The sequence below is a fragment of the Colletotrichum jinshuiense genome, chromosome 1 (genome assembly GCF_051148585.1).
Source record: "Colletotrichum jinshuiense chromosome 1, complete sequence".
NCBI lineage: Eukaryota > Fungi > Ascomycota > Sordariomycetes > Glomerellales > Glomerellaceae > Colletotrichum > Colletotrichum jinshuiense.
The window spans coordinates 5,105,320-5,125,840 of record NC_139302.1 but is presented as its reverse complement, the minus strand read 5'-3'; the positions used below and the strand labels follow the sequence as shown (position 1 = coordinate 5,125,840).

The window sequence follows — 20,521 nt, the reverse complement described above, 5'->3', positions numbered from 1 at the left end:
CCATAAGATTCGAGTGTGTGGCGTAGATCAGGCTGGCACTTTTGAGGCCCAGCCAGTGGGCACGCGACATCTTCCCGTCACCATCAACTTGGAAGTTTCACCAAGTATTGAGACTCTGGCGAAAACAACCGGAGTCTTGACCTTCCAAGGACTTATCTGAACTACGAACAGTCATCAAGATGAATACCAGCATCGACATGGCTCTGCCGTATCAGTACGCTCCTCTCCAGCATCCGGAATCAATACGGATCCTCGTCTTGCACCCATCCGAGGATCACGACGCGCCGATTGAGTGCAGTTTCTTGGATGAAACACCAATCTTGCCAGTCATACAGCAGGAAAGATGTAGAAAGCTTCAGCAGTATCAGTGTTCCGGGGACTGCGTCAAAGAGGCATCTAGCTATGATCTTCCTTCAAGCAGCGGTTCGATGGGGAATAGTGACGACGGAGAGGGTGATGATCTCAATGTATTAACGGCCGAGTATAATGGTGGCATCGATGAAGAAGATTTCGATTTTGAAATGGCCCATTCCAGCCTTAATCATGCGTCTGATGAGAGTGAAGGCGAATGCAGCGATGGAATTTGCGACGAGTACAACGTCGTTCCTAGACAAGATGTGCACAGCATGGACGTCGAAGAGGAAGACGATGAAGAGGACGACGACGAAGAAGAAGACGACGAAGATGAAGACGACGAAGAAGAAGACGACGACGAAGAAGACGACGACGAAGCGGACGACGACGGCCAAACAAACAGTGACTCTGAGTTGTCAGATTCTGCGCGCGAAATTTTTAATCGATTTCACCGTAGTGTGAAAAGACCACCACAATTCCCTGCTTATGAGGCGTTATCCTACACATGGGGCGATGCCTCAGATCGACTGCCAATCTCTCTGGGGCCGACAGAGACATCCACCATGATAACCCGGAACTGCTTTGAAGCCCTGAAAAGCCTTCGGTTGTCGGTTTCAAAGCGTCTGCTATGGATCGATGCTCTGTGCATCAACCAAGACGACTTGACAGAAAGAACGACCCAAGTTCGCCTGATGGGTCGTATCTTTGCGTCTTCCCATCAGGTGATCATCTATCTTGGAGAAGAAACCCAGTCCAGTCGTCTACTATTCGAAGAGCTCGCCTTAGCAGATCGCGCTTCTCGGGTATACAGGAAATTCTACAGAGGATTGCTGCTTCCATTTATAGACCGCCCTAAACCTGAAAGAGCTCTTATAGACGCCATGGATACTCTCCTTGAGAGACCTTGGTTTAACAGGGTCTGGGTTCTGCAGGAGGCTTACAACTCAGAACTTGCCGCCAATCCTAACGCTGTTATAATTTGCGGACGAGCAACAGCATCCTTTACTTCCCTATATGAATGTATAGGCGGGTATTCTCGCAATAGGATTACGCAACATCACTGGCCATACTCAATGAGCTATTCTCAATCAAATACGCCCACCACCCTATGGGGGGCTCTTATACGGAGTTACAACTGCCAAGCTACTGATCCTCGAGACAAGGCCTTTGCTCTTCGGGCTATGGTACAAGGAAACGAAGCGGAGCTTGACAGTTTGGTAAACTACAACACTGGGACAGAGGAAGCTTTTACGAGAGTTGCGGTATATCTCCTCAAGTTTGAGACGGGTCTGTACATGCTCTCTATGGTCAATCGCCCTAGCAAGATGAAAATACCTTCTTGGGTACCCGACTGGACACAAAAAAGATATCGCTCCTCGTTGAGTGACTATTTCCAGTACAAGGACTGCCTCTCTCCTCTACTTGGAAGTGGACACGGGAGTTTTTCTATACAAAACCGCAGCTGTCAGTGTGGTAATTGTACAGGCTCTCACCTGGTTCTCCAAGTTAAGGGTTATAAGCTCTCTAACATCCAGCATCTTGGTTCACCATTCTGGTACAAAGATTTGTCGGATGTGAGAAAACAAATGACCGAAGTGCTCAATCTTGTTGGCATCAATAGGAAATTTGACAACCAAACTAAACCGATGCATCATAGCCTGACGCCCACGCTACTTAAAGGTATAGCTGCTGAAGTAAGTAAGCAAGTCAACATTGTACTAAATTCGACTAGCTCTTCAGGCGAAACTAATGAAACCTGGATATTTGGTCTCTATCTTTGATGCAGTGGGTATCTGCAAAGAATATATGTAAACTGCTTTGAACTAACTCAAGTCTGCAGGGGAAAACCTTCGAAAACGATTGGCAACTCCTTGACGATGATGAGGGCTTGGATAATGTTTATTCTGGAACACAAAGCCAAGCAATGTTCTTGGACACAAGAGGTAATTTGGGATTTGCTCCAGAGGAGGCCTTGGAAGCCGACGTTTTGTGTTTCCTTGATGAATTGGCCAACCCGGTATTACTCCGGCCTCGGACCACTGGTGGATGGCAACTACTGTCTGGCAAATGCTACGTAAGAGGGATGGAAAAACCATCGGAAGACGTAGATGAGGTCCTGTCGAGTCTTGATCTTGAGACATTTGATATTTGGTGAACGTATTACCTACGGAGCCCGGCGGTAACGCGTTCAAAGGCCTCAAATTCCAACGTAAGAGAAACGTTTTTCTTCCATGGACTGGGTGGGTTTAGAAACTACTTTGAATTCATTTAATATTTCTTTATGAGAGTCAACTTAGCGGACGAAAATGAATGTTACATGCAAAGTTAGAAGGCAAGAAAAAGGATCACTTGATCTTGAATGTTGACCGGAGAGAAACAGGGGTGAAAGAAAACGAGGGAAAAAAGACACAATGCTCTGTTTTCCTTCTTGATGGGCGACTCTAGTCTTAGTCGCGGGTGCATCCTCATCAAAACTGTTTAAAACCACATACATTGTGGAAATCCCTCGCGGATGTCTTTGTTTGAATGGAGCCGTGAGTTTCGGCGTGGCTGAACTTGGCGTCTTGCCCATGAACCCATTTCAGTTGTTAGCTGAAGCTACAGCCTGTTCCGTCACTGACGCTTACGTCCCCCTCTCATGATATATCACAGACAGAAGAGTCCCAATTAGAAGAAAACGTTCTTGGTATTCACTAAAGCTCCTTGAAACCACCTGTCTTTAGTTGAGACGACGCCCCTTTAGAAATTGACCAACCAGGTACAAAGTCCCTTTCAAGCGCGTGCGGCACCCGAAGACTAAGCCCTACGAGTGCTCAATTTCCTATTTAGAAAACGGAGGGTCATCCACATGTGGAATGGGGTGGTATAGGATGCGGGAGATGAACCGACGAGCCGGTAAAGCTGTGATTCGGAACCGCCGCACATGGCTGTTAATCCTTAAACTCGGTGTAACTAGTCTTACCTGCAGCCCAGCCCCTCTCTTCGGGCATACGACCGTATATGCTAGTGAATCCTGCGCATGCAGGAGGTGTCTAGAATGAGCGCGGGGTTTGCAACCTTTAGCCTATCACCCGCCATGTTGATGTTGTCATCCTTGCTGAGACTACTCCTACTCCTACTCCTACCGCTGCATCGGGGTATGGCTCTCGACGCACGGCGTGAAAACGCCTAGATAACTGGTTAGACACTCAAAGAAATGTCTTTACCTATGCATACTATAACCCCCTCATGACATGCAAAGATTACAGCGAGCAGCGCCCATGAACACAAGAACGTTGGATTGTTGGCCGCAGAACAAAAGTTCCTGGAACCGCTTGAAAGGTATCTCGGCCCTTTGCCTCCGCTGCCTCAAAAAACACATTTAGTTTCGTGAGGAGCGGTTATTAATACAAAGCTCTTGGGTATAAAAACTTGCTGAGGTGCCTTGGTGGCACTAGAGTGACCTGATCGAAAGCAGCCAGCAACTCGAACTGCAGACTCCTGCACACTCGATACACCGACAAACAGCTGCCAAACTCTCTCAGTCGAAGGTCAGCTCCTCCGCACTCGGACAAAATGAAGATTACCGCCGCCCTCTTCCTCGCCATCGGCCTTGCCGCTGCCGCCCCAACACCTGTACCCGAGGACGTCGTCCTGGCAGAGCGTGCCGACTGCGGTGCCGGAGCCTACTGTGCCTTTGGCTTTTGCAACATTTACATCTGTACTCCATTTGGCTGCTCCGGAAAGCCTACTAGCACCCCGTGTTAGAATTGGCCACAATAAGTCGCATGGTACGTGAATCATCTCAGTGGTTTCTCACTCTAATCCGAGACTGCTCCCGGAAATCCAAGTTTACAGTGTTTTCTTGGTTCATTGTACTGACTGGTGGAAGCTTTGCTGCTCCTTAAGAACCTATTATTCAGCAATACCTAGTGATGAATACGTCATATTTCAATCTGGGGTATGGTCACACAAGTACAAGCCAACAAATGGTGGATGAGAGTAGCATATAGCAAGGTGGACAATAGCATATTTGAAGCAATGCCATCATATACGCCTTGAGAACTCCTTGCACCTTGTGCAGTGCTGCTTTCAGTTTGCCAGGCCTCTTAATATCCCATTCAGTAAATAAAATATCCTACTGGTGTTTCTTCTATCGGACAACCGAATTAGATTTTGCCTGAAGAGCAGGGACGGCATTGGAAATGTAGACCAATCGTTACATAGAGTTCATCTGAGGAGGACGCTATCATCCCAGGCGTTCAAATAGTAGCAAGTCTGTGGTCATGTTCTTCTCCTGTGTCTAATCAATTCTATGTCACATGTGACAGTTCTACCACTTTCGCCATCGCTCAGAAGGACGAGACGGCAAAGAAAATGTTGGAACCATGCGAGTAGCTTCCAATCATAGAACTACGACATTACGTTGACGCAGCCTCAGAAGTAAAGGGGGATACACTTACACATGTAAAATTAGGCAGATATAACGGGGGTATTCTGCGTCATATTATTGCTCTATTTGTTGGTCAAAAAGATGACGATAGCGTCTTTTCGAGGATAGACCAAGATCGCAGATGGTCGTCAACTTGCAGTAGGCCAGAGTTCCTTGGATACACACAGAGGAAAACAGTAACCAAACAATACTGGTGGAACACACAAAGGGATAATACGTGAATCCTCTAAGCACACTGGAACTTGATGCAGAAGAGTGTCTTGTGGATCTCGTATTGCGTGGACCTGACTACAGTGACATTACCACATAAACCTCTCAAGACATCTCCAGCCCTTGTCCATTTTGATCAAGGCCTCAAGTGATTCCCGATCCAGACCCCATGTGCATGGCTGCCCTCCACGAGGCTGCCTGTCTTTCTTCAAGCCTTATCCTCCTCGGAGCCAGGCGTCTGCTCGATACCGGGCGCGCGGAAGTCGCAGGAGCAGTAGCAGCCCTGGGTGGGGTGCTCGCAGTCGATGTCTCTCTCGTCCCAGCGGAAGCGGCCGTTTCTGTCACAACTGTAGTTGTGAGGGGGGTAGTAGCAGAAGGCGCGGTCGCTGGGGCAGGCGATGTAGCACTCGCGCTTGTCGAGCTTGTTGGATTCCTCCTGGGTGGCCGGGGCAGCTCTTTTGGCTGGATCCTGCGCCACGTAGTGGTTGTCACGGGCACCAACGGTGGCGGTGAGGCCAGCGACACTGGCCAGGAGGAGAACTATACGTTGGTTGTTAAAAGAAAATTCCTAGTGAATGAGAGAAGGTTAGAGGGAAAATAACACTGACTGAGAGTCTTCATCTTGGCAGTGCTTATATGTTCTTGGTGGGTGCGTAAAAGGGGGCTCAGGCAGCGAGTGAAGGACCTCCGCGGATGGTGAAGAAATGAAAGTGGGAGCTGCTAAACGCAACGGGGGTTTTATCGTGGACTTGAAGGTAGATGAAATATTCACAAAGAGATCCTAATACTCACTTTGAAAGGAGACAAGGGACAACGCCGTTCACTCACCGCTCTCGGTAGGTGTTTGCTGGAGACAAGGTCAACTGCAAGGGAAGGTGCTGACCAGTTGCACCTGCCTGACGTATATTGTCTCTTTCATACCTCAAGTCATGAAATCTCAACACCCATGACATCTTGAACTCACGATCTTCAGCCAAGAACCTCTTGACAAGATATTGTTGGTTGAGGGGCTTTGGCACAGGATCTAATGCTGTTTGCGTTACATCTCACCTCCCAAAGAAACTAGGTACGTGAGGGAGTAATCTGTTTGCTGGTATATGCCAATCGCGCGTACTGGTAACATAGTAACACAAACCAGAACCATCGGATCACTGGTGCTTATTACTATGTTTGCCCTGGGCATGATGTAAAATAAAGAGTTGTAGCCAAGATGCTGCGCTCCGATAAACAAAGACGAGCCTCCCTGCCCAAGCCCCCTAATGCGGATAATAAAGCAATCAAGCGGCGATATTCATCCGTTCACTGGAAAAGCGATTCGGTTTGCTGGACCCATACCTCTACTGGTATCACGGTAGCACAACCAAAAGCCTCAAACCAGACCGGCATCACGCGCTCTTTGGAAGCATAGTCTCGTCTCGTAAACGAGTGGGACACCTCACAGTGAACTGATCATCTCTATTTCCTGTTTATGACAGGCAATATCATTTACATCTGAAGTACATTTACATCGTTTGAATCCAAAATAAAAATATACAAATTCGCTTCGTCTAATGCTCCTTTAATCAGACCCAACGCCTTTCGTTTCCAGACTTTTTCTTCTGGCTCTGGCTAAGCCATGCAGTCTGCTCGTCCAACCGGCTGTAGTGCGCGTCGACGACCTCCTGGTTCAGGTAGTCGAGCCGGTGCCCGCATCGCGTCCACCGGACATCGTGCGCCGTGGCCGAGTCGTCGCAGCACCCTCCCCAGCAGTCTCCTATCCGGTCGATGAGGGACTGGAACTTGGCCGCGTCGCTGCGGCGGCTGCGGTCGATGATGTTCAGCATCGTCGGGATCGCGACCTCGTGGAACAGGTCCGCGCAGCCGTACACGTACGACAGGAAGATGTAGTCGGCGAAGAACCGGCGCGGGATGTAGTAGATGTCCGACCAGCCCACGCAGAACTCGTCCTCGTCGACCTTGTAGCCGCGGTTCATCCGGACGATCTCGCCGTTGACGGTGACGGCCTTTTCGTTCCACTTGTGGTACCACCCCCACCACTGGGGGAACTTCTGCCAGTCCTTCATGCACATGTACCGCGGGCCGTCGCCGTCGTACTGCCGGGTGTTATGCGACGTCGGATACCAGATGGACTGGCGGTTCTCGTCGACCCAGGCCAACGGATCGATCCAGGAGTCGAAGTGGAAGTACATCAAGCCCTCGATCTCGGGCTGCTCGTCGAGTATGAGCTTCATCGTGTGGGCGACCTGCATGTAGATAGTCTCGTGATGCGGGTACTGTGAATGGGTGAGGTTGTGGTAATCCTCGGGCTGGTCCTCCATGACTTCCGGCATGGAAATATGGACAGTGTGGAAGAAGGGTTTGTATTTCAGCAGTAATGGCACGCGCTCGACGCGTTTCGCGTTCCATCGGATCATGGCGAGGGTGTTGCTAAAGGGTGAGGCCGTGAGGTTGCCTTCGCCTGTTGTGACCTTGAAAGGCTCCTGCCTATCCGTGAATGGCGTGATGATCTCGGCTGGGGGTATCGGGCAATGGCCGTGGGTGTCGTCTCTCATAGCAAGCCTGTACTCGGGGGTGTGAGGCAGTTCGGAGAGTGTAGCGAAGGGGATGAGTCCTGCGCCAATGAAACTGGCGAGAGTGAGGAGACTGAACTTCCACTTCTACTTGGGTGTCAGACGTCTAGAGGTTTATGGGATTTCATGGAGGACTAACCTTCTGGGACGCGGCTAGCAAAAGGGCTGGCGACCTTTCGTCCACTGAAGACGGCGCATTATAATCCTTTGAAGGGGCATACTTCAGGTACGCCAACGAGGCGATGAACACCAGCACGGTGCCAGGGATGACGAAGGGAGTGTATCTCGATGACAAGACGGTCGCCGAAAAGAGCAGCAGGATGACGGTTGTGAGGTCGTTCATTAGCCACCTGCCCGAAGCACTGATGTCTACTCATAATTAGCCACCGCCAGCACCTTTTGACGATGAATGAACGGGGGCACAGAAGAAAAAAACTTACGCGTATAAGCGACACTGCTGACTAGCCCCATGAGAGTAGTCATAAACACCACCGACAGACCTTTGATGTTATACCCATCAAAGAAGGCGGGCTCGAATGCGCTGTAGAACCGCACAAGCACATGCACAAACAGGTTGGACGCGGCACCAAACACGCCCAAGACGATGTTGGTGGCATTCGCGCCGAGGTTGGTGTTCTTCAGCAGCCTCTCGCCGTGGATGTCGGACAGGGCGCCGAAGCTAGCTTGGCCGACGAGGCTGAAGTAGAGAGGAAGCTGATAAGTCGACGCTCTCGTACGATGCTGTGGGTAGAACTGGGATAGTACGAGCCCAGAGGTCTGCCAAACGTCAGCAACAACCCAAGTACGCAGGTCGGACCACGCGTTGTGTTACCTGGATCAGAAACGCCATCCACCGGGTCTTTGGGCCCTTGAGGCCAAATGCCGGCGTCGTAACCAGAGCAGCGGCAACTGCGATTCCGCTCTTTGTGAGGTGGATCGTGCCCGGGTCGGTAACGAGGAAGTTGAGAAACATCTAAAAGCGCACATCCTCACGTCAACTCTGGTTTCGCCGACTGCCACCGAATTGCGCAGTCTCGGGGCGTTCTCCTGTACTTACCAGGTTGCTGGCGAGCATCTGCAGCAAAGCGATCCTCATAAGCCCGAACTTGACGTTCGAATCTCCCCAAACATGGCGCGCAAGCGCTCTGAGGCTTCCGATCCGCGCATGCCGCGACTGCTTCTCGGCAGCGTCGTCGATTGACGGCCTTCCGTCCTCAGCGCCAAGATCCAAGTCCTCCGATTCACTGCCAATTGAAGAGTACTCGGCGCCGCCGTGGGCCGCCCGCCTGCGAACCTCGCGCTTGAAGAGGAACGCGGCGGCCAAGAACCGCAGGGTTTCGGATATCGTCAAGCTCGAGGTCGGCGAGAAGTTGAACTGCCCTCGCTCGCGGGCGTTCCACAGGTTGAGCGCCGCGGCGACTTGGAGGAAGACCAGCCCGAACGCAGCGAGAAACGGGACGAGCCCGGCGCCGGGGCCGGCCGCCGCCAGCGCTCGGCGGATGAGGGACCGGGTGACAGCAACCATGGCGAAAGGAGGGGTGTGGCGGCGCGACACGGTTTCTTGTCAGATGCGGTCGCTTCGTTCGCTCGCGGTCAAGATTCTACCCGTGTCGGCGTACAAACCATGATTTCGCAAGTCGAGATGAGTTGAACTGTGTTGGGAGGGAAAAGGACAGACGGCTTGGCCCTCTGAGCTACGAGTCGTGGCGGGGGGTCGATCAGCGTTGTGAAAGGGTTCCCTTCAGACGGCGGTTCGCACGGAATCTTCTGGGGGGGCAGGTAAAACCGGGGACTGGCAGGGGTGGCAGGATCAAGCTCTAGACAATCTGACGGGCTGCAGACTGCAGAGGCGCATGCAGTATACGGGTGAAATGAACAATAATAGCTCGTGGCGAAGGGTGTGGGAGCACAGAATAGTTCTGTTGGGGAGGGTCATCGGGGACATCAAATCACCCTCGTCCTAAACTCGCGATTTCAGGGCGGACGACGGCTTTAGTTGGGGCAGGAACCCGAGGCAAAATATCGTTTGCCAAAAAAAGCATCTTAGAGTTCAAGACCGACGGTGCAAACCATCCATTGTGATGCGGACCCGTTCTAGTGACGGATTAATTAACTCACACATCGTTTGTCTGCATGACCCTTGTCGGTGGCTGTTGGAGAAAGCCCAAATAGGCCGAGGAAGCTCTGGAGGCACCTTGTACACGAGCGCTTCCCGTGTGGGCGCCCGGCAGTGCCTCATTACTGCTTTGCGCATTCGCCCGACCAGTTAGGTGGCCGGGCAGGTCTGCCGCAGTGAGTATGACTGGGGAATACGACAACTTTGCCGCAAAAATGAGCGCCCGAACAAGCTCTAACATCATCGTCCAACCCCTCCGTCTAGACTGAGTGTGCGAGGTTGAGAAGGGCGCCGCGTGTTCGCTTCACTAAAGAAGCTTTTGACATGAGTCGCAACGGCTGTCGCGAAACGGCGCACTTTCATGGACACGGCCTGTGGCAAGCAAGAAAGTGAGACTGCCCATCAAAATGTGGCCTGAACATGACGGCGCTCTCTTATTGGACCGTCTTATCACTCGGCGCCCAGGATTCACCTCACAAGGTAGACCGTTTGGAGGGGCCTCCCCGGTTCCCCGTGTCGAGCACGGTTCAGTTATGTCGTCGCCGTGACGGAACATAGCGGGAAATGAGAGGGAGAGGACAGAAAGGCAGCAAAAAAGGACGGCGTGCCGTCATGCGAGCACCGTTGGCCCGTCCGACCCATCGACTGAACTGTGGTGGTGCTGACAGGACGGAACGAAGCTAACTCCAATTGAGGGGAACTCCGCCCGCTCATCTCATAACCAGGAAATCACCATGACTGTCACTTGGAATTCTAGACTCCCAGGGCTCTGGGTGATAGAAAGATTCACATGTCGGCTAGGCCCAATAAGCCAATGGGAGTCTAACGTGAGACACATGGGCATGTTACCCTTGCAGCATCGTGTTGAAGGACGAATCGGAAAACACCTTCAACCTTCGCCTAATTGGCAGCGTGCCCAAGTAGTGTAGGGTCCTAGGAACCCTTCTACACTACGTTGCACTAGAAGCTAAGCTTCAGCCCTTGCCGTCCTTGTCTTAATGGGGGTTGACGACTGCAGTAGGTATCTTATCTTGCGTGCGAAACGGTCCTATGGAGAAACACTTTCCGGCAGCTTTATTCATACTCGACAGTGTATGTATGTGTGTGCCTACATTGGCTCAATCAATGGCTCAAACGGCACAGGCGGAGTTTTCTCCGACGTCCGCATAGCGTGAAAATGGATCGGAGGGAAACAGACTGAAATGAAACCTTTCACGATGCGATGCACCTGACGACTCGATAGCCCACTGGAAAGGCAATGTTGCTGCCTTGGCGAATTTTTCAGGATGTGATGTATGCCATGGTGTGTCGCTATTTGCCGCTAACAAATGAACGCGCCGAACGGTTTCTGGGGCCCTGGCTGCATTAGGGCCTTTTTCTTTTCTTTTTTCTTTTTTAATCGTCTACACTAATTGGCGCTTGGAAGGGTAAACACACAGCAACAAAAAAACAATCGCAAGGGAAACACTTTACGGAATATCGAAGCTTTCATGAAACCACACTGCAGTGTTTGCCGGCACCGTTACAACTCGGGGATGGCGGCGGCCAATAATCCGTCTGCCCCCCCTCCAAACCCCCAATGAACTTGCGCCTTCGGAACCCTGCAGTTCGCGAGCTCGGGAGGGAGGCGCCCACAAGCCGAAGGCTCACACGTGCGCGGATGTGACTTTCCGTCGTATCCCACCAAGATGTGCGGATATGTTTGATATTTTGGACGGATGTGACTCTCTTCAGACTGGGGTTTTCAACGGCTTCCCACATTTGTTGGTGGTGTTGTCTTACTGTTACACCTATCGGGCTGGGCTTAGCTCGAGTTAAGCCCCGACTGAAGACACGAAAAAATGAGACACAAACCACCAAAGAGCTATCACTTCTGGACCCGGAAAAAGAAAGGAAATAAGGTAAAAATAAACCCGCCAGCGCTTGAATATTCTACGCCCGTCGTGGGCCGGACCGTACCGAGGCCCACATTGAACCAGTGTACCTACATCAAAGAGAGATCTACTGTAGATAGTAACCCAAGGGGTGGGATGTCCTGTCAATCAAGAACTCCGCGGAATTTCCAATCAGCTGCGTGAGGCTATCAAATTACCAGAAGCAAACCTTATGTGGCCACCCATTCCTAGAAATCGGATTCTAGACCGCGGGTCTTTTTTCACCAATGAAACAAACCAAGCAGGTTGGAAAGTACTCTGGAGTAACGCAACTTACCAATTGTGAAGCAGAACGTCGCACACATGCGACGATCGCTCTATCTCATCGGCAAATGACCTGATGAGGGCCATCCGGTGTCATTCGCCGAAAGCCAATTTGATGGGGAACCTGATGGGCATGAAGGCTTGTCTTCTTCTGTTGAGGAGGCACGCACATCAGCGGCAACGGGTTGAATTGCCGGCTTACGCAGGGCTTATCTAACTTTATACTTCTGGTTTGTTAGCCACACACTCGGTGGCTCGGTTGCAGTATGCTTGAAAGGGATACGATCCCGTCTTGGTCATCTGATGATGCTCAAAGTCTAGATTCGGCAGGGTATCATCGAGGTCTGATGCCTCATGCGGAGCCGGAATATCCGGCTGACATCGTAATTCATTATACATTGAGATGGATGGTGGGCGAGAGGAACCATGGGGTTGCGTCTCCCCACCCCAAGTTTAACGCCTATACCACCGGACTAGAAGCGATTTGAAACAGAACCATAACTGCAGCGCTTGCGCGCCAAGTGATGAGTACGCACTTGCAACAGCGTCTGATCTTAAAAGAAACCTCGCAACAAGCGAGGCAGATCTGGCGTCCGAGCGCATTTGAGTTTGACTTGGCAGGCACGTTGTATGCGTCTCGAACTTGCCTAGAAGCACATCACTGGCCGGCGGCTTCAACCCAATCTCACCAGCGTTGGAGACGTGCATATTCCAAAGTCAGTTCCGGGGCTTGAATCCAACTTGCACCCATCTAGCCCTCGGGTTAACGGCTTCAAAGCAGACCGATATGAAGGCATTCCCGGCTCAAATCATCTTGGCAAGAGGGGATCACTGAAGGGGGGGGATGTAAACACCAACAACGCTTGACGCCCCTTGGAGCGCTTTGTCGACGTTTCAGGGGGCAAGAGCCGTACTGTGATCTATTCGTCGAGACCTGACTCACCTAGCTGGCATATCCCAGATGACTGCAAGGCTAGCACTTGAGACGTCGGTCTCGCTCCTCACCAATATGAACTTCTTGGTTCAACATCAATTTCTATCATGGGATAATCTTTACCACCATCGGCCGTTTCCCGATGCCTCCCACCTTTCTAGGAGTCTAGAATACCGTTTGGACTGGCCTAATCCAGCACTGTCACCGAAAGCCATCTGATCTTTTTTTCCCAAATGGACAGTCCCGACAGCGTATTCCCCGTTCGTCTCGATTCAACTGCAGCCGAAAGGACGTGAACAGTTGCGACACACACCATCACCAAAGCAATATCGGGTTTGAATCGGCCACCGTGCGCCGCAAGAAAGTCTAATGGAGGAAACGGCTCACGACGAGCCAAGGTGTGCCACCAGCTTTTGTCGCCTTGCTTATATTCTATCCGGCAAGGCACAATGCAACATGAATATTTGACCCAATGCAGCTGCACCTTTGAGTCATGCCTGTTCACTTTGAGCCTCAAGGCTACCTGTCTGGATTCAATTCACGCCCGTCGGTTTTCAACTCGACTCGTTTTGGGGTCGAGGCGAGGACCAGCTGTCCGATGAAGCTGCGATGTCTCAGATCGAGAGCTTTGGGTCCCTGATAGGAGGTGTCACTTGGTTTCTCTGCTTCTTCTCCGGTGCCTTCCTGGCTTTGCGAGTATATGCAAAGCTGAGTCGACGCCAGAGGTTATGGTGGGATGACTACATACTAATATTCTCATGGGTTTGTTTGTTCCATCTGGCGTATTGCATCTCATAACTGGACGCTGACAGTAGTTTTCAGACATGTCTTTTCATCGAGTCTATCATCACCCAGATGGGTATCAACCTTGGGTTCGGGCGACACTACTACGACATCAAGCCTCCAGCAAACCTTATAACGATCGCAATTTACACCTCGATAGGGGCGTCCATCTCTTGCTTCGCCTCAACTGGTAGCAAGGTGGGCTTCGGTGTCACCTTGCTGCGACTCACGACCGACTGGTACAGGATCTTTGTCTGGTTCGCCATTGTAACCTTGACCATCACCATGCTCCCGAGTGCGACTCTGACCTGGTTGAAATGCACCCCTGTGCAAAAGAACTTCAACAGGGAGATGGAGGGCACCTGCTGGGACGAGTCTGTAACGCTCAACTACGGCATTTTCAATGCGGCTTGGTGTGCCGCCATGGACTTCCTCTTGGCATTGGTCCCCTGGAAACTGATCTGGGGAATGCGCTTGCGGAAGCATGAGAAATTCGGCATCTGTTTTGCTATGAGTCTTGGATGGCTGTAAGTGGAATCAATCACCTCATGCATGACCCCGAAGCTAAGACCTTGTCTTTATAGTGCTGGAGTGTGCGCCATCATCAAGGGCGTGTATCTTGTTCAACTGGAGCAAGGCGATTTCTTCTGTAAGTCTTTGATGGATCCACTGTTACTTTTTGTTAAATCTGCGCATCGCTGACCATTAGTTCCAGTCAACGGGAAAGACGTGACAATCTGGACGGCCGTCGAGACAGCTACTGCCATCATAGCCTCATCCATTCCAGTACTACGGGTGTTTATCAGAGAAAAAGCATCCACATACGGCTCAAAACAGAACAGTAACGATAACAACAACCAAAATTCTGAGAACGTTGAGCTAAACACATATCGTGGTACGGTGAAGTCGACTGTTCTCACCACTACTCTCGAGACACAAGCCGCGAACCCAAATAGTCCTTCCAACCATACCATCGCCGAAAATGGCATTCTGAAGGAAGAGAATATTCCCAAATCTGGAAGCATCATCGAAATTCTGCCCGTTGACCTCGAGAGCCAGCACATGGATAGGACTAGGGCTGCTAGTAGTCATGAACAAATGGGATATGATATGAAGCACCTGCCAGACAACAATGGTAGCAGATGATCTTCAACAAGAGTGAGCACGATCGCCGCACAAGGAAACCACGACGAAGAATGAGATTTTAAACTTGATGCGGAGTAACAGACACGCCAAGTAGATACAAGAGCTATTGGCTACAAGTTGGCTAGGGCACCGCTGATATTAAAGGACTTTGTAAATATTCCAAATGTTTCCTTCTATGGTAATGATACAGTAATAGACCAAGTCAAACGACGATCACAGACATCTTTTTGTGGGCACCCAAAACTGGAAAGCATCACCTGCATCAGGTGTTTCCTGAGCTCGTTCCCTTTCTTGGGGTAATACGTGTAAAGTAGATGGAAAAAGTAAAACCGGAAGTTCTCCAAACCAAACAAGGTCTCAAACAGCAAAGATGTACTTTCCACGTGGCAAATCAGCTCTTGCGGGGGTAGTCTCTACGACGAAGACTTCCGAACGCAGTGAAGTTCACCAAACTCGATCAAGTATCACCACGGTTTCCATCGTGATTGAAAAATACGGCGTGAAATATCTCCCCGAAGGGCAGCATCGCCATATATATAGTTTGTGGGGAGTTGAACAGAGTTTGTGAATTCATATAGACCTAGGGCTACAACTGGGCAAGCTCGCAAATTTGAGAAACACATGAAACAGATCAAAAGCAAAGGCTTGCTCTGTCGAAATAACGCAACCAGAAAAGATACAAGACGACTGATCCATGTTCGAGCCAGAATCTGGAAAAGAGAGCCGTGTCAAAATATGAACACTCCGAAAGCTTCAGTGCTTATTTAGGGCAGCCCATGCCCCATCCAGTGGTGGTGTCGCAGCAGTCGGCATCCTGTAAATGTTGAGTTCCGGTTAGCAGAGTTAACTGATGAAGTTGCTGGGGAAAGCTTACGCATTGCTCGGGGGTAATGCCATTACGGCCGCACCAGTTAGGGGCTGCCGCCTCACAGAACGCTTCGTCGGCATTCTGGTTCATGCAGGCTTGGAAGTTATCGCGGCCTCCCCAGCAGCAGTTCTGGACAGTCCATCCAGCGCCACGAAGTCCCATGGCACCAACGGTGCACTATTTAACTGTGTTAGTCTTGCACCTTTAGAACACGGAATGGGGTTTCGAACTTCGGCTGCGTTGATAACTGGAACAGAGGCCAGGAGAGAGGTGAGGCCGAGGACGAGGACGTTAGAGTATTGCATTTTGAAAAAGTTGGTTGGACTGAAAGATAGATCGAAAGGTATTGTGGTATGGAGATTCTGTTGTTGGATTTACGAGTGTGATGGTTGTGAGAGCATCAATAACTGGCGTTTTTCTTTGCTTTATATATCTTTAGAACACAGGTCACTTTTGTATTATCTCCGCCTTTTGGACAATATACTAGTGCATGCGCCATCTTAGCCGCCTCGGGAGTACCCAAGGAGCACGTGTTTGTTGCTTCTAGTGGCCTCTTGAGATTGTGTACCAAGCCCTATTCGAGGTAATCGTGACTGAGGATGGAATTCACAGCCACACGACCCCAAGACTACTGATTTATCTAAGTTTTGTTTAATGTAGATGAAATGGCTCAGCGAATCACTAAAATGTCCAATTCCTGATGAGCCGGTGTGATCTCCAAGTACTGGCCCAGACAGTAGCGTTTGTTCGATTGATTATTCGGTCTTGGCCCTCGTTGCGCAGTCTTCATGCGGCGTAGAGAATTTAGTTTATGAGATTACTCAACAATCACAAGGCATGAGTTATACCAGACCCTACAACTGCTTCTGATATGGTAGCGAATATCAACCTGGTTTCAGGATTAACAGGTGCTGCCCTAGTCATGTATCCCATAAGGCAGAACTAAAGATCCAAAACAATCCGAAAGCGACCGCCAAGGCCATGGCTACGGGCGCTTTTTACTGCTAGAAAGGGATGGCGGGTACTCGGGCCGCCATAATGTCCGTTCCTGTAGCGGATAGACTGTACACGTGTATAACAGGCAGCCAACATCGGGCTTGGTTCATCCGCTAAAACCTAACCTTATTGCAGTATACAGATGAAGTGGATTCGCTAGGGCAATTCGTAGTCAAGTTAAAACCGAGCTGCCAAGTGCCTAACAGGAGTCTCGGAGATGCCAAGGACTCTTTACATTGGCGTTTTTACCTGACTTTTGCAAGGAGCTCCCTCATAAACGCTACGCATCAACGGGGCCGTGCATGCTTACAAGCCAAGCTAATCACTCTCCGTAGAGATGCCTTGGTCTAAAATTCTCGTGAAAGATTTATTTTGGCTTCCTAAAATGATTTATTGAGGTCTCAAAAGATATCTTGTGACATCTTGGCGGTCTGGCTATTGACCTTTAGATTGAAGTATCAGGATATTGATCATTTACAGATCCAAGGACACTGCCCCCGTCCACTGGTCTGAATACCTCATCTCAGCTTCTCATGAAAACGATCTGCTTCTTCATGTGCACAGCCGACTTGGCGGAAAGTGATCAAATTATATATATCGGTGATATTCCGTACTAAATTGCTTCTTTCCTTTCATCAACCCAACAACCATCATCCACAGGCTTTCTCTGTCTCAATTCAGACTCAACATTCATTATCCCATCCCATTCTTTCATAAACAAGTATGAAGCTTTCAATCATTACCCTCGCCATTGCTACTGCCCTTCCAGCGTGGGCTCGACCTCAGGGGGGGGACCCCTTCCCTCCCGACCCGCCTCAGTTCAGACTTCCGGACAACATTTGCAGAAGAGCAAACGATTGTTGCATGGGCGGCAACGACAACATGCGGGCCTGCCTGCGCCAGTATACCCAAGACTGGTGTAACGAGATGCAGACTCTTGGCGATTTCTGCGTCGACAATGGTGTTACCTGGCAAGAATGTGTAAGTAACCGTTCCATTCCGAGGCAGAAGTAAACAATGCTAATGATATTGGATCAAGGATGCTGATTGCTGCGCCATCTCCACTGGATGGGGCCGTGGTTGTCCTTAAAGCGCCCTCCCGTTGATAGTTGCTTCCATGTCTTAGATTAGAAGCTGAAGTTATTTCTTATCGACAACGTTGAAATTGATTGTCTTCTTGGTTACCTTTTCATTTGCAACCGTGACACATTTCCGATGGTGATAATTTTATGCAATATGAGGAGCTGAGTAACTTTCAGCTTTGTGATACAATACCCTCCCCCCCATCCCCCACTTTTTTTTTACCAAACATATAATTGTTCGTTTTAAGTGACATGCTTGGCGTCTTTATCGTCAGAAGTCATACAGTTCAAAGGTTTATGGTCTGACAGGGCTTGGTAATATATTTGCTAGTGAGCAGGAATGGTCATATTGTTCTTACAGCCTTCACTAGGTGAACTTTAAATGCCCCTTGTTAAATGCCTAGTTAAATTACAATTCTATCACAGAGGCATCAATAAGGTTCGCATCTGCACAGCCAACAACTAGAACAAGTTGTGTCGTTGTCGCATGTAAACTTACTCGGTAATTCTCGACTCTCGGTTCAACTGCCTTTGTTACGGACAATGCCGTATCTAGAGCAGACAGGCTGACAATTTCCTCCGCTCACACGTAGTACAGGTATATCAGAGTATCTATGATACTAGCTAGGAGGTCACAGTGAGTTTGTAATTTCTAGAGAATGATTATTCAATTGGAAGCTTTTCTTTAGGGCATATTTTGAGGTTGAAGTTAAATAAACATGCAAGTGCTTTGGTTTTGGCTTCAGGATGGCTGTCAAAGAAATCACAATGTGTTAATACCATCTAAAACCTCCTCCACATGGGCAGGTACAAGTGGTGTGGATTAAACCAAGACAAATTTTAGGCATTCCATTGTATCAATGAGTGAACCCATAATCCGATACAGGTTTCCATACCTGTATCTATGAAATTACGAGCGGATTGGCTGCCAAGGCTTTCTTAAGTGCGTCTTGAGAAATTGGCTTCTCTAGCAACCATGCAAGGCCTTCGAAAATATCGGACTGTGCCTTTACCGATGACTTGACCCCTGGGAAAATCAAATGCGCATGGGTTGCACCGGGGTACACATCCAGTCTCGTTTTGACGCCGTGTTCCTTCAAAGCCCTCTCGTATATAAGACCATCGTCCCTCACCGGGTCCATACCCGACACCTGCAGGAATGTCGGCGGCATGCCTTTGTGTGGACTTTTGGCGTTGAACGGAGAGTAGTCCGGGGATTTGACGTTCGGCATGTACGCAGCCTTGATCTGCTCCAGATTCTCTGTTCCACATATAGGAGCATCCGCGCACTGCACCCTGGAAAAGAAGACATCCCGGTATTGCTGAGGAACGTTCGCCTCGTCCAGTAAAAGTGGGTAGCAAAGCCAAACACCACTCATAGCAGGTGTCAACCCCTCGTCAATGGCCTTCTGAGCTGCCACCGCCGCCAAGTTGGCCCCGGCTGATACACCGCCTATAACGAAGCCAGCCGAAAGGTCGGCGCCGAGTGTATGCGCATTCTCTACGACCCACTTCAATCCGTCCCAGACATCGTTGGGGGCCGCTGGAAAGGGGTTTGCGGGGGCGAGACGGTATGAAATGTTGATAACCGTGGCGTTGAACAGGCTTGTCGCCACACGAGCATAGGGGTTCATCTGATGGCAATCACCCATGACGAAGCCGCCGCCGAAGATAAGGACGACAACCGGAGACTTGGCATCGGGTGTCGTGGATGGCTTATGAATACGGGTTTCCGACTGGTACCCGTCTCGCATTGGGATTTTGACAGAATATTCATTGTCTGTGTCTGGTTTCATATGGTCACCCAAGTCAGTTGCGTATGGGGGCAGACTCTGAAGGTACTACAGGTATGTTAGGGCAGTGATCTTCCAATGAAAACATTCAACCGACCTCGACAATCTCTGGGCTTGAAAATTTCGTTAACATCGTGAGTTCACTAAGTATCCGAGGTGAACTTTACATACTCGATAACACCCAAGGGAGTAATCTTCTCTCTGGTATCGTACTCCATCTTGATGCGTAGAAGTTGGTATTAAACCCGTAAAATATGTGTATGCTTTAGATGCGTCGGCGGGTAATTCGAGGATATGTAAGAATGTCCGGACAGATCAACGAAGTTAAAGGAGGACATGCCGAATCATAAATACTTGCGGAGCCGCGGGATCAAATGTACCCCTCATGCGGCACCGCAGGTTTCCACTCCGATAATGTTAGAATCAGCCACTCAGTCAGTGCCCGTCTTATGCCCGCGAATAAAAACGATTACTGAAATAATTTTCTACGCAAAAGACGAATCACGATGCTCCGATCGTGCATGGTTGGATATGAATATCGTATCTTCTCGGTTAACTCGGATTCCATTTTAACTTGTCCACTAACCCTATAAGGGAAGGCGGTCACTCCGCTCCTGCCAACATTCCATAGCAGAACCTCTCTAGACCTTTGATTCTGCCGGCTGACTACTCCTTTTTCAGCAGTCGCCTTACCTAAGACGGTTAGCGCAAAGAAACGAGGAATTCGAGTTGACGGAGTTGATACAGTATGGGGAAGCCCCTTTCTAGAGTTACCACGGTCATCCAACGAAAGGTGAGTCATGGAGCCCCTTGCATGAGAACTAGGCAACCTCAGCCGATAGATGCAGCAAGTAGACTTATTACCCCACTTTGGTGGTAGGGAAAGAGTTAAACAAATCAGACAGAAATCATTGGGCCTACATGTGTCTGTGTGTCTTCGTAAATCACATGGATCCTCGTGGGGGACCCATAGCTTTTCATGATGTATAATTGAGCACCTGCAAAAATCGCTTGCTGAATACTTCTTAATGCATTTATT

At 49.8% G+C, this 20,521-nt stretch overlaps 6 protein-coding genes across 6 annotated transcripts; 2 read left to right on the top strand and 4 right to left on the bottom strand.

Annotated features, from left to right (window-relative positions):
• Positions 1-179: 179 nt before the first annotated feature.
• Positions 180-816, top strand: EsH8_I_001331 (uncharacterized protein; the record flags this gene model as incomplete). The annotated part of the gene is made up of 2 exons (XM_083268744.1): positions 180-756; positions 812-816. 2 exons carry the CDS (start codon positions 180-182, stop codon positions 814-816), a joined length of 582 nt encoding a protein of 193 aa, XP_083119182.1.
• Positions 817-5,204: 4,388 nt separating this feature from the next.
• EsH8_I_001330 (uncharacterized protein) lies at positions 5,205-5,617 on the bottom strand (the record flags this gene model as incomplete). Its single annotated transcript, XM_083268743.1, has 2 exons — positions 5,205-5,536; positions 5,605-5,617. The coding sequence occupies 2 exons, from the start codon at positions 5,615-5,617 to the stop codon at positions 5,205-5,207; spliced, it is 345 nt and encodes a 114-aa protein (XP_083119181.1).
• Positions 5,618-6,558: 941 nt separating this feature from the next.
• On the bottom strand, positions 6,559-9,091 carry EsH8_I_001329 (uncharacterized protein; the record flags this gene model as incomplete). The annotated part of the gene is made up of 5 exons (XM_083268742.1): positions 6,559-7,653; positions 7,706-7,935; positions 8,007-8,343; positions 8,399-8,539; positions 8,624-9,091. The coding sequence occupies 5 exons, from the start codon at positions 9,089-9,091 to the stop codon at positions 6,559-6,561; spliced, it is 2,271 nt and encodes a 756-aa protein (XP_083119180.1).
• A 4,578-nt stretch (positions 9,092-13,669) lies between these two features.
• On the top strand, positions 13,670-14,743 carry EsH8_I_001328 (uncharacterized protein; the record flags this gene model as incomplete). Its single annotated transcript, XM_083268741.1, has 3 exons — positions 13,670-14,124; positions 14,182-14,246; positions 14,313-14,743. The coding sequence occupies 3 exons, from the start codon at positions 13,670-13,672 to the stop codon at positions 14,741-14,743; spliced, it is 951 nt and encodes a 316-aa protein (XP_083119179.1).
• Positions 14,744-15,503: 760 nt separating this feature from the next.
• On the bottom strand, positions 15,504-15,916 carry EsH8_I_001327 (uncharacterized protein; the record flags this gene model as incomplete). Its single annotated transcript, XM_083268740.1, has 3 exons — positions 15,504-15,557; positions 15,618-15,788; positions 15,842-15,916. The coding sequence occupies 3 exons, from the start codon at positions 15,914-15,916 to the stop codon at positions 15,504-15,506; spliced, it is 300 nt and encodes a 99-aa protein (XP_083119178.1).
• Positions 15,917-18,591: 2,675 nt separating this feature from the next.
• On the bottom strand, positions 18,592-19,700 carry EsH8_I_001326 (alpha/beta hydrolase; the record flags this gene model as incomplete). The annotated part of the gene is made up of 3 exons (XM_083268739.1): positions 18,592-19,530; positions 19,580-19,595; positions 19,654-19,700. 3 exons carry the CDS (start codon positions 19,698-19,700, stop codon positions 18,592-18,594), a joined length of 1,002 nt encoding a protein of 333 aa, XP_083119177.1.
• Positions 19,701-20,521: the final 821 nt, after the last annotated feature.